This window comes from Lasioglossum baleicum, chromosome 16, assembly GCF_051020765.1.
Source record: "Lasioglossum baleicum chromosome 16, iyLasBale1, whole genome shotgun sequence".
Classification (NCBI taxonomy): domain Eukaryota; kingdom Metazoa; phylum Arthropoda; class Insecta; order Hymenoptera; family Halictidae; genus Lasioglossum; species Lasioglossum baleicum.
In genome coordinates this window covers 11,346,350-11,358,814 of record NC_134944.1, presented here as the reverse complement: position 1 = coordinate 11,358,814, position 12,465 = coordinate 11,346,350, and the positions used below count along the sequence as shown (strand labels likewise).

The 12,465-nt window shown below is 37.0% G+C and overlaps 1 protein-coding gene and 1 non-coding gene across 2 annotated transcripts; both read right to left on the bottom strand.

The window, feature by feature from the left end:
• Nucleotides 1–1,300: 1,300 nt before the first annotated feature.
• On the bottom strand, nucleotides 1,301–2,906 carry Ato (atonal). The gene has a single exon (XM_076440519.1). The coding sequence runs from the start codon at nucleotides 2,636–2,638 to the stop codon at nucleotides 1,805–1,807; it is 834 nt and encodes a 277-aa protein (XP_076296634.1). The 5' UTR covers nucleotides 2,639–2,906; the 3' UTR covers nucleotides 1,301–1,804.
• A 2,898-nt stretch (nucleotides 2,907–5,804) lies between these two features.
• Trnaf-gaa (transfer RNA phenylalanine (anticodon GAA)) lies at nucleotides 5,805–5,877 on the bottom strand. Its single transcript has one exon. It is a non-coding gene; the product is annotated as a tRNA-Phe (tRNA).
• Nucleotides 5,878–12,465: the final 6,588 nt, after the last annotated feature.

Genomic DNA, 12,465 nt, shown 5'->3' with positions numbered 1-12,465 from the left:
ATATTCCTGTACTTTTGTTATACTACCCCTGTAAGAATTATTTAATCAAACCAATCAAGTGTCTATCATTGTAATTATACATTTTGCGAATGTAGAAAATATGCATATACTTTAAAATAAATAATAGAATTCTTTACTATTTACTATTTAAACTACTATTTAAAATACTATTTAAAATACTATTATTGTAAAATAATTGTTTTACCCAGCAAGTATTTAAAATAACTCATTATTTCAAATGATTATTGTATTTAAAATAATTATTATACTGTTCTTATTGTAAAATGATTATTTTACCCGGCATGTATTTAAAATAACTCATTGTTCCAAATGATTATTGTGTTTAAAATAATTATTTTAGTGTTCTTATTGTAAAATGATTATTTTACTGTTCTTATTGTGAAATTATTATTTTACCCAGCAAGTATTTAAAATAACTCATTGTTCCAAATGATTATTGTATTTAAAATAATTATTTTAATGTTCTGATTGTAAAATGATAATTTTACTGTTCCTATTGTAAAATGATTTTTTTACCCAGCAAGTATTTAAAATAATTCATTGTTCCAAATGATTATTGTATTTAAAATAATTATTTTAATGTTCTTATTGTAAAATGATCATTTTACTGTTCCTATTGTAAAATGATTTTTTTACCCAGCAAGTATTTAAAATAACTCATTGTTCCAAATGATTATTGTATTTAAAATAATTATTTTAATGTTCTGATTGTAAAATGATCATTTTACTGTTCCTATTGTAAAATGATTGTCTTTCCCAGCAAGCATTTAAAACAACCCGTTGATTCAAATGATTTAACCCTGAAGATGGTAGCGAGCGCGTTAATCGTAATTTCCTACAATTCGGGAGACGTGCAGCCAGTTTTAATCGACTCGGTTAAGCTCGAACGACTATTAATTAAATAAGGAAAGTTCGACGCGATGCCAATACCGAAGATGAAGGTGGAAAAGAAGAAGAGAAAGAGGGCGAAGGAAGGGTCATCGTCGAAGGAAGGACGCTGCTAGTTCTCAAATTGCAATGAAACCGGGCACCGACGCGTCGCATGGGTTTCGTATGACAACCAGACCACCGATGATGATGCTGTTTTCCCTTCGTCCCAAATTATACTTTGTCTCGTACTACGAATTCGATATCGGCAATTGCAAAAGAAACTTCGCTCGGTTCGCGAAAATGTCAACAAAATTAAACACGCGAGTACTTGAAAGAAGATACAGGATCGAGGAGCAACAGGTTCGCAGGGTTGTTCCTGTTACACAGGCAAGCATAAGATATTATTTCAAGACTGTATAAAATAATTTTATTATTTAACACATGGTGCTCCAGTTCCGGAGGGGAGCACGTTAATAAATTATAAGTACATGACTTTTTGTTCGAGCTCCATTACAATACTAAATCATGCTCTAAAACTTACGCATCTAAACGTCGCTAGTTTACAATATGTACATTTCCGTTATTTACAAAAATTGTATAAATAGTCTTCTTCCGCAGGCGATAAAAAAATTACGCTAAAAACGAAACCTCCATCACGCTTACGCTAGAACCGGGAATAACGAAAAGCTCGACGATATTTACAGAGAAAAAAATGAAAGTGAAGCACATCCGCTGAATGAAACAATCTTAATCTGTAGATCACATACCTCCTAAGTACAACCGATCGCAGTTTATTCGTTCGATACTCTCGCATTTCCACGTTCAACAAAATTCTCAATGTCCTATCTACGCGAGGAAGCAGTAACGCGCGCGTTCGCACAGAAAATTCTCTAAGAAAAACGTTCCACGATTTTCATTGTAGCAGGTCGTAGAGAGCGGTGATGTAGGACTGTGCCATCTGAAGGGTCTCGTACTTGGACAGTTGTCTGTCGTTGCCTAGGGACGGCAGATAGGCTCTGAGCCTGTCGAACGCTTTGTTCAGATTCTGCATGCGTCTCCGTTCTCTGGCGTTCGCGGCGAGCCTGCGTTTCCTGACGATGGTCGAGCTGACGTACTTGCCCCGTCTTCGGACGACGTCCCGGTTGCCGTCGATCTCGACGGCGTCGGATCGCAGGTGGTCGGGGCCGTCGCTCATCTCGACGTCATCCTCGCTGTCACCGTCCACGATCCGGTCGGAAACACTGCTCGAGTTGCTGATGACACTGTCCCGACGCGACTGCGAGGTTTTCTCGAGGTCGGGCTCGCCCTCGGCGTCGACGGTGCCGTCGGTGTCCGCGTCCATGCTGTTGCCACCCTCGGCGAGATCGATGGCGCCGGTCTGCATCGTCTGCGATCCGATCGCCGACAGATTCCTCTTGGTCGAATATCGTTTCCCTAGATCGTCCACCGAGCCCAGTAGCCGATAGGTAACCGGGGTGCTGACGGTGTCGGGCTCCGAGGATATCGACAGGGTCGTCGCAGGGCTGACCGAACGCAAACTCGCCGTCGGACTCGGCGTGTGCCAGCCGTCGCTGCAGTTACTGTCGTAGACGATGCACTGGGGCACCGTGAACGTGCTCACCGGAGGCAGGTTCGTCTTGGCCTTCGAGTACGGGTAGTTCGGCAGGTCCAAGTACGTGCAGGACACCACTTCCTCCTCCCTGGGCGGGAACATGTATCCGTAACGAAACATCTCCTGGAGCTCCATGCCGGATCGACCAGCTTGCGAAGATCGGTGACACAGAGTGCGCACCCTCGTCGGGTTTTTTCTTAACGAGTATTTCTGTTGTCCTCTGTGAGAGGTACCTCCACTGAATTTCCACTTGTAACCGATTCACGAATATTACGAAACGTACGGCTGTCTCTTCTCTGCGGAGGTGATGCGTGCGGTATCCTTGCTCTATCTCGCTCGAGAGGTTAAAACGTCTCTTCTTCGAAAGGGGTTCCGTACACACGCGCCGGATCGACCGTCGGGGTGGTTCTGAAGTAGAGTGGTACAATGCCGGCGGATTTATGCGTTTTCGGAGCGAGGCACTCTCGTGCAGCACGTGCCGCACGACCAATCGGATCACGGCTACGTGCCCCACCACTTCTGGGGTGTAGGCCAGCTAACCAAGCCCGGCTAAACGTACACGGCTAGCGCAACAGGTGACCCGGCGCCTCCAATCTACACAATCGGCCGTATAGAACCGCACAGTCATTACCGGCAGTACCGCTCGTAATGATCCGGGACGACTTTAAACGTTCCGGGGATTGGATGCTGCACTCGAGAGGTAAAACCGCTCCACGTGGCTGGCCTACCCGCTAGACTACAATGCAATAGCCCCTGTGCTTCGTTTAGTTAACATTAACGCGTTCGCTTCCGTCGCGTCGCGCGGTGTGCAAAGACGCCCAGAAGCTGGCCAAAGTATTGGGTTGGCAAATAAGTTCGTTCGGTTTTTTAGAGTGGAATAAATCATAAAAACCGAACGAACTTATTTGACAACCCAATACAATTTTTCGGAGTAAAGATTTTCATTCGTCCGAGATTTTCCCTATGATTTATCTTACGGTTTCAGTGATTACAACTTCTTTTGTAGGTCGTAATTTCCTAAGAAAGGAGAACATTGATGAAAAATGGAAGCCTATATGTTCTCCAATAGTCTGTGTATTAATAAAACCAAAATAAAATATTATTTCGGTTCAAAGGTAATTATTAACATACATTTGACACGAGTCAGATACGAGATCATAAGGCAAGGGGTTAAATAATTGTTCAAACTCTAAGAAATTATAAAAATTAGCTTCGAAGATTAATTTTAGCATTGCTACATTACATCTTTAGTTCAGTTTTTTTCTTCATTCAAATACTGTGAACTGTAATACTTATTTCTTCATGCAGGGCCCGCTCTAGCGGTTACGTCGCCCCGGACAAAAAGACATTGCCGCCCCTTAAGAATAAATATTTTTTTAAAATAACGGTACATATTTATTATTGTAAATAAAAATCAAATCATTTTGTTTAAATTTTAATAAAAGAGCATATATTTAGAAAGAAACATATAACATGACATACCACAAATTGTTAACCGTATAATTGTTTACATTTTTAAATACTATTAAAAATGTGTATTATTGCACAAACACTTAAATTACTATTATTTTGAAAATAAAAGAAGATAACATCAACTACGTTAAAATCACGAAAAACATTTTCTTCTTACTTTCAGTTCTGCAAACTATTTTATTACATTTTTTAAATTTAAAAGAGGAAATAAGCAAGTCTATGCATGTTCAAACTTCAAACACAACTTGAAGCAGCGCTCTGCTCGCGTTCTGTTCAGAGAAGTAATGTTCAAAAGTTCAAGCAGCGTCCTTTACAAATTCTACATTAATTTTTCAATAATAGTGTAAATATTTTTAGCTTTTAGACCTAAACAATATAAATACGCTACGCACTGTAAATTTTTAGCGAACGAAAAAATCGATATGTGAAATTTTCTATTAATTGGGTATTTAACACATCAATATTTTTCTCACACTTACAGCCAAAATGGCGCCCCGGGCAGATGCCCGGGTTGTCCCCCCCCCCTAGAGCGGGCCCTGCTTCATGTTGTGTTCAATGCGAACGAAATTGAATGTTATTTCTTCCCCTGCTGATTTGAATAGAGGAGGAATCATACATTGACATCTTCAATTTTTCGAATTGTCCAACTGTTTTGAACTTCATCTACTCAATTTTGCTGTAAATGCATAAAGATCCGCAGTCTAAATATATAACATTAAATGTTGAAACAACGTTACGATAGTTTCGGCCAGAAAAAGCGGGTTCCCAGCCCGTAGTGCACTGCGCGTCTACATGAGACTGCCTCGCTAATATGCGTTCGAACAGATTCAATATCTCGCAGCATCGCGAGAGTGTAGCTGGCGAATCTTTTCCAACATTCTTAAACTGATCAGACGAGGCGTCTGCAACAAGGAACGCGGTCTATCGTAAACTTATCTTGGGAAAAGAACGGATCGTATCTACAAAAAGGGTGCAAATACCTCAGGGGCGTAAGGTCCAGTTACATCTTTACTCGCTCAATTAGCGAAAACAGGTAGGATAAAGTTTGCGGCAAGCATGACGGTGGTCTGGAGCAACCCGATCTCTGTCATTCCCTTCAGACGCAGCCGTCTTGGATTTCGGGATCGCCTCGCCATCGTCCCAAAATTCTTCCTAAGTAGCGGAACGATAATCCTCCGCTTAAAAACCTTTGGTACTTTCCGTACTTTTAACCAGAACAATCGTGCCAGCGGCGAATTGTTCAGCGCTTGCTAACTTATAATGTAGTCGAACTTCTGTCCTTCAAATCCCCATAACACACCATTTTCAACCTTTCCCGTAGCACGGCACTCTTGTATTTAATTTAACGCGGCACAATTTGTATTTAACTTCTGTTTAATTTTGTTTAATTACCTCAGAAAATTTTTACTTTGCGTAAAGATCCCCGCAGTCTAGTAATGATTAATGTTGAGTCGACGAGGTCTATCAAGTACGATTAATTATATGTACAAAAATGATAGTCGCTTCTTCAACACTTTATAAAGCACACGTTCAACGCGAACTTATTTGTGCTGGATTTATTTTACGCCAGCGTGTATATTATGACACAATAAAGTGAAAAATCTACTTATCGTTAGTTGAATTAACTAATTAATAGAAAATGTAAAATGACTGGAAGAAAATGGCGGAAACAGTCTGCAATAATTCTAAATTTTAGGAAAAGTTGACACTATTATTTGATCAAGATCAGATGTTAATTTTTATTGTAATGTATTCGATAAAGATACATTTCACTTTTAGAATGCAAAAATAAATCGAAGTGACGATAATCACTATGAAAAAAATGAATTGCCGAAACCCGGGATTGAACCGGGGACATTTAGATCTTCAGTCTAACGCTCTCCCAACTGAGCTATTTCGGCTGACAAAGTCACTGTGATACATTTTAACATTCCAGTCTCGTTTTTATTAATTAAAGTTATTTTGTTTTTGTGGGATTTTTGAGCATTGAGCAGCGTTTAATTTTTATTCACTTTTTTGTGTAGAGATTGTCCCATTTGAAGTGAATCATTCGAATCGAGAAATGTTTGTACGTGGAGGAGTAGAGAACATATGAAAGTCACTTTCAATTTTTTACTCACCAATCTATGTAGTTTATTATTCCCCATAAAAGAATTATCAACATTCCTATATGCAAAATCCATTAGTTTAGGAGACATTAATTTTAATACAGTCGAACCTTGATAACTCGAATCTCAAGGGAAGAATTTAAATCTTCGTGTTAAAGAGGTTTCGACTTATCGAACTCTTCGAGTAAGAGAAACTTCGACTTACATGGGGTTTGTACAAGAGATGATAATTTGATGATTGTAATAGTTTTAAAGAAAGAAAATTTCAATTTTTGGAGATGAGTTATGGATTATATACATATAGTATATATAATCTACGTTATTAGTTAAACATTTAAGTATCGTATGAGGGATTATACCAATTTCGTATCCACATATTCAAAAAATCGTTGGGAATGGGTATATTAATATTAATCATCTAGTGCACGGGTCAAGACTATTCATTTTTTTGTTGACATTCATTCTAAAACCTCAGAGCTTTTGTTACACAATCCAATTATTGCTGTATTGCATAAAACTGCTTTTAGTAAACTATAAGAATCCATTAGGAAGTTTCAAGGTAATTTAAAGTTACTTTAAACTGTGCAATTCTGCAAAAAATGCAGTTTTTTGCAAAACTGCAAATTCAATTCATAAATCTGACAGATCAGATCTGTGCACTGAAAAGTTGTAATTGAAAAATTAGCCAGGTTAGAAGTTGCACCGGTAAGTCGGTGGATAGTCGGATTCATTGCTCCGGAATTATCTGTGTGGGTATCAGATTTGAATAAGGGCTAAAGTAGTTGTTGGTAATAAGATACGATGCTGCTTAATATTCAGTATAAAAATTGAATATAGTATTACCGTTGATTGTTCTGGATTCCGTATGCAAAATTTAATGCGCGCGAGCTACCTGTGTGGTCCTGAATATAAAAACACTATTCCATAGCAGTTTTCAAGACTCGATGCAAGCCCAGCACAGTACACTTCGCTTCTTGGCGGTAACAATAGCACCACTAACATTTCCAAGGGTTTTCAACATTTACATACAGTGCGTGTAAAAAGTATTCGTACTCCCTTTAAAACAGAATAACATTTTCATAATTCTACCAAACGCCCTGATTTTTTATAATCAATTAGAAGCATTGGTTTGCGAAATGATATGCAAAAAACATTTTCCAGAAATTATAATTTATACGCAATATGAAATTTTCAGCATGTGTGTAACACTTGAGAGCCCAAATAAAATAGTTTTAAAAAATGCCTTTTTTATTTTTGCACGTAACCTTGTAAATTATAATTTTTGGGAAATCTTTTTTTTGCATATCATTTCGTACACCAATGCTTCTAATTGATTATAAAAAATCAGGTCGTTTGGTACAATTTTAAAAAAGTTATTCTATTTTAAAGGCCGTACGAATACTTTTTACACAAACAGTTATTTTGCATCACTTGTACTTAAAGAAGATGCGAAAACTTTGATTTTTGGAGAATGAAAAACCAGAATATCCCCTCACGTCACTCGGAATAGTTGAACGAGTTTTCGGGTCGAACCGTGGCCAATCTATCGTCATCTTCCGGATGCGACGACAATTATGGACAATGACTTTATTTTGTTCCGGTTGTAGTTTCCTTACTTGTTAGCTCGTTTGAACGTACCGACCGCCGCCGCCTAGTTATTTGTACGACGCTCCGATATACCATTTCGAAGGTATAATCGCTAATCATTCGTCGGATTTTTGAGGAAGGGACAGAATCATAAGCAAAGGCTAGTTAAAGAAGTCACTTCGGTTTTGGACTACCGCCTTGACCACTCTGTAGGTATAACTATGTTCTCTGGCTGATTTTACGATTTCTACGAAACTCACGAGTTCCCTTTCGTAGACCGCAACACTTTTCAGTTTCGACTGGAACATATAATGCCCCGATCACTGAACACTGAAATTTATATGAATACGATTTCGAATACTATTTGAAAGTAATAGAAAACTATTCTAAAATATAAAAAGTTACTAGTTATAAATAGACTGTGGATCTTTATGCCAAATAAAAATGTTTTGCATTGATTGTGGGAAGCAGGAATAACATAAAAATTGATTTCATCCCTTAAAGACTTTGTTATATTGAAAGAAACATTATAACTATAGACTGCGAATCTGTATGCATTTATGAAGAAATTTGTTGGATAAAATACAAAATGAGGAAAAATTTTAAAAATTCAATAATGTTGCAATGTTGATTTTAATGTAACAAAGTCGTTAAGGGATGGAATCAATTTTTATGTTATTCCTGCTTCCCACAATCAATGGAAAATATTTTTATTTTGCATATGAAGATCCGCGGTCTAATTATAACATTCTTGAATTTTTCACTGTTTTATATTTCGTCCAGCCAATTTCTTCATAAGTGCATAAAGATCCGCAGTCTAGTTATACAGTAAGGAGCATAATTGATTCCACACACTTTAAATCAGAACAACTTCTTTACGAATGGAGCAAACGACTTCAATTTCTCTGTAAGGCTAGAAGAATTAGTTTAGTAAATGATGTGTAAACAATATGTTGAAAAAAATGCATTTGGACGGAATTGTGAAAAGCAATAGTAAAAATTGATTTTTACAATTTTTTTTAGCTGGGCCAATAACGAAAATTCAAAAGGTGTGTCTGGTCAACTGGTATAAATTATATACGCTCTAAACCAATTAACCAATTTCAATGAAATTTTCAGAGCGTATATAATTTATACCAGTTGACAAAACACATTTTTTATATTGTAAAAATTGTAAAAATCAATTTTTACTATTGTTTTTCACAATTCCGACCAAATGCATTTTTTCAAAACTTATTTATTAGACGTCATTTACTAAACTAATTGTTCTAGCCTTACAGAGAAATTGAAGTCGTTTGGTCCATTCATATAAAAGTTATTCTGATTTAAAGTGTGTGGAATCAGTCATGCTCCTTACTGTAAGCATTATTAGAGATAGATCTAGTAACAATTTATTAATCTACAGAAATTGCGTTGCTTTTCTCTATTTCAAACAGTAGTTTGCATTGCATAGTATTGAAAATGTCGACTGCTTTGCTATTTTAAATTAGATTCACCCGTTTTTGTTATAAATGTATCAAATCCACAGTATAGTCATTGACATTAAATAATGTCTCCTCCGAAACTACGTAACCTTTGTTTGAAACATTTGATGAAAATTGGAGAGGTGGCAACCCCGAGTATCATGCATGCTCAGTCGCTGATTGAGAGGATAGGAATACTTTTGCGAATCACTGTTCTCATTTACATATGTATTGATGCTGTTCGGAGGCCCATATTAATACACGATTCTGGAATTATGAATAGCGGCGGAACGGCGTCGACGGAGCCTGAAAGGACAAAATGAGGAATTCGAAAGCGGAACCGACTAATGTGGTAATTGCATTCTGGGAATCAGTTCGGCACGCAGTCCCTTAACAAGCTTCGACGAGTCTCACCAATTTGGCTCTAGACACGACAACCCGAGAGCCCATGGTTAGACGGTTGTCTCTCATTGTGGTGTATACAACAACCTAGTAACTCTCTGATAGCACGTGATTCTTTTCCAGAAGCGCAGATGTCAGTCTCATGACTGCCACGTTTGATTGATCAGTTATTAATTTTGACAGTCTCGCCTAGAACCACACACATAGACGGAGCACAGTGTCCAAAAATGCCCAAAAGCTACACTGAGAAAAAAAATAGTTACTTCAATAACACGCGTGTTATTGTAATTTTTTTACTTCGATGAATATCAATGTATTCTTTTCAATAGTATGAAATTTAGAAGTAAATCGTGATGTATTTGAATTGTCTATCATGAAATGATTGAAAATATTATTCGATTCGATACCGTACATTATTATTCGTAATATTTCTCTTTTTCCTTCAATCAGATATGTTGTTAAAAAAATTTGAGAAATGTATTGATTTATATTGGAATTGGTTTGAGGCCATATCTTATTATATTTTCTTGAAAACATTGATGTCAAGCTATTCGCTTATATGATTGGCGAAAATGAGTTTTGCTATTGAAATTCAATAGTATTAAATATTAAAATAAGTTCATATGATATTGGCACTATTCAATAGCACATCTTATTGAATCAACATATATTTTTTTTCTTTCGACAGGATTTTTTTCTCAGTGTAGTCAAAGTAAAATTTTACGGAGTAAATCATTTTGTTGATGTCGTTAAGTAATTGTTCACAAGAGTCTTGACTTAGATTTACAAAATACATGTTGGAAATTTTCATTAGAGGCACAGATAAAAGATTTAGAAATCGTGATCTTCACTTGTTCCTCCGCAATTGCGACTAATAACAATTAAAATCATTATTTACACATTAGCTGGTAAACTAAAAGAAAACTCAAGCTGTTGGGTCCAATTTTGAGAAAGTTATTCATTTTTTAAATGTGTACGAATACTTTGCACACCGACTGCATACATGTAACAGTATCGAAAACATTTCTTTTGCCAAATATTCCCCAGCTCTGAGCAACATAGGCTCAAATAAGAAAATCGATTTCTGTTAATATCCCTCTAGGTATTCAACGATAGAATGAATTTTCCCTTAAACTGCGATAATTGGAAACCATAAATCATGAATATTAATTAACCGCGCGCGGCACAACCGGGCCAAGATTTGTTAACCAAGGGATACGCGAACGAATCGAAAAAAAATGGGAGACTAATTGTAAAAGGAAGAAGGGAAAGAGATAGAAGAGGAAACTCCTTAGAAGGGATATTCTTTCGGCAAAGCCGTGCCGAACGGAATCTGCTGTGAGGATACGCCCTGGGCGTGAGTCGAGTAATTAAATACAAAGTGCACTCATTTGTGAAGCTCGGTGGCAAATAACATGTTAGCCACCAACTAGCGGTAATTTATGAGAGCGTCGTACAACGCTGTCTGTTGGCTGACCCTCCACGAAGTCGATTTGTAGGGATGAACGCATACATACACGCGTGCACATATGTAGGTTTGCTCAATGAATATGTATTCACGAATAGAGACATAAACTTTCACGGAAAAATCTTCGAACTAAATGCAGATCTGGAATCGAAATTCTTCGCATTCGTTTTACCCTGTCCGCCTTCTTACTCCTCCCATTTGCCCTTTGCATTCCCCGTGATGCTTTCCATCTCATTAGGGATTCATAGGTGGTCCTGCATCTTCATTTCGAATCCAATGATCCGATAGCAAGGATCGGGAAAAATAGATCTTCGAAACAGTAAATAGAGTAGAATCAGGCTCTGTCGTAGAGGCTGGGACACGTTTTGATTTTTAGCCATAAAATTAGTTATAGCCAATTTTCTGAACACAACGTTTTCTGAAATAAAGTCAAAACTCATTATGTTCAATGTTTATCGAGTATATTTATTTCTTAAATAAATAGCAATTAATAAGTGCAATCAAGTGCAATTTGAAGCAGCAGTCAATTTAAAAAAATTTATAAACATGAATATTAATAAACATGTATTAAAGGATGAAAGAACTTTTTATTTGACTTCCAGTTTCCGCGATTGATTCAGAAAAAGTTTGTATTTTACTTAAAGATCTACTAACTTCAGTACGAGCTGAAAGGTCTATTAACATTAACTGTACCGAGTACAAAAGGTGTCTGGTACACATCGTGTTGTAAAAATTACAAGATTGAACTTATTAAGATTTTTCTCAATTTTGATACAAATATGTGCTTGAATAAATAAATTTATGTAATAATTCCTTATGTGTAACATCCTTACAATTTCAATAATTGCCATATAATAATGTATAATAATTAACATATACATATATACAATGTTAATATACTGGGTGAAACAATAACTTCGTCCACCTTGATTATTAATAAATAATAAATTCACAAAACCTCAATACAATCAAACATTTCGGAGAAGTAGATCGACGAATTTTCGTCGGAGTTCTTGTCTCGTTAACTAGTTTAGTTTATTGCCGTGGATGATCAGAAACCGGATGAGGGGATTGATGCACTGACAAAGTAAGCGAAAGGAAAAAATAGAATCTCTGGAAGGTCGGGGTAATGCTGATGGCGAATAGAGCAAGGATAGACACAGGCATACATTTTGTAGCCCTAATTATTGGTTCCGCCACGATTCCGTGCCGAAGCAAAAAGGTAATAGATGAGAGCGATCAATTTCGAAATTACAGCCTGATACGACGGAAAAATATCCTCGCGTGAAAATGGCCACGCTGTTTAACAAGTCGAACGAAATCTTCGCTGCGGACGATTAACTTTTATTGTTTGACTTCAGTCCCTTTTTGCTTTTCAATGCAATGAGAGCTCGCACAAACTTTAAACTTTGTTTAATATATTTATGAAAAAATATACAGCCTGTCTTATAATTGATGGCA

Bases quoted from the DNA above. Each gene is read 5' to 3' on its own strand.
- Ato (XM_076440519.1), bottom strand. From the start codon at position 2,638: ATGGAGCTCCAGGAGATGTTTCGTTACGGATACATGTTCCCGCCCAGG.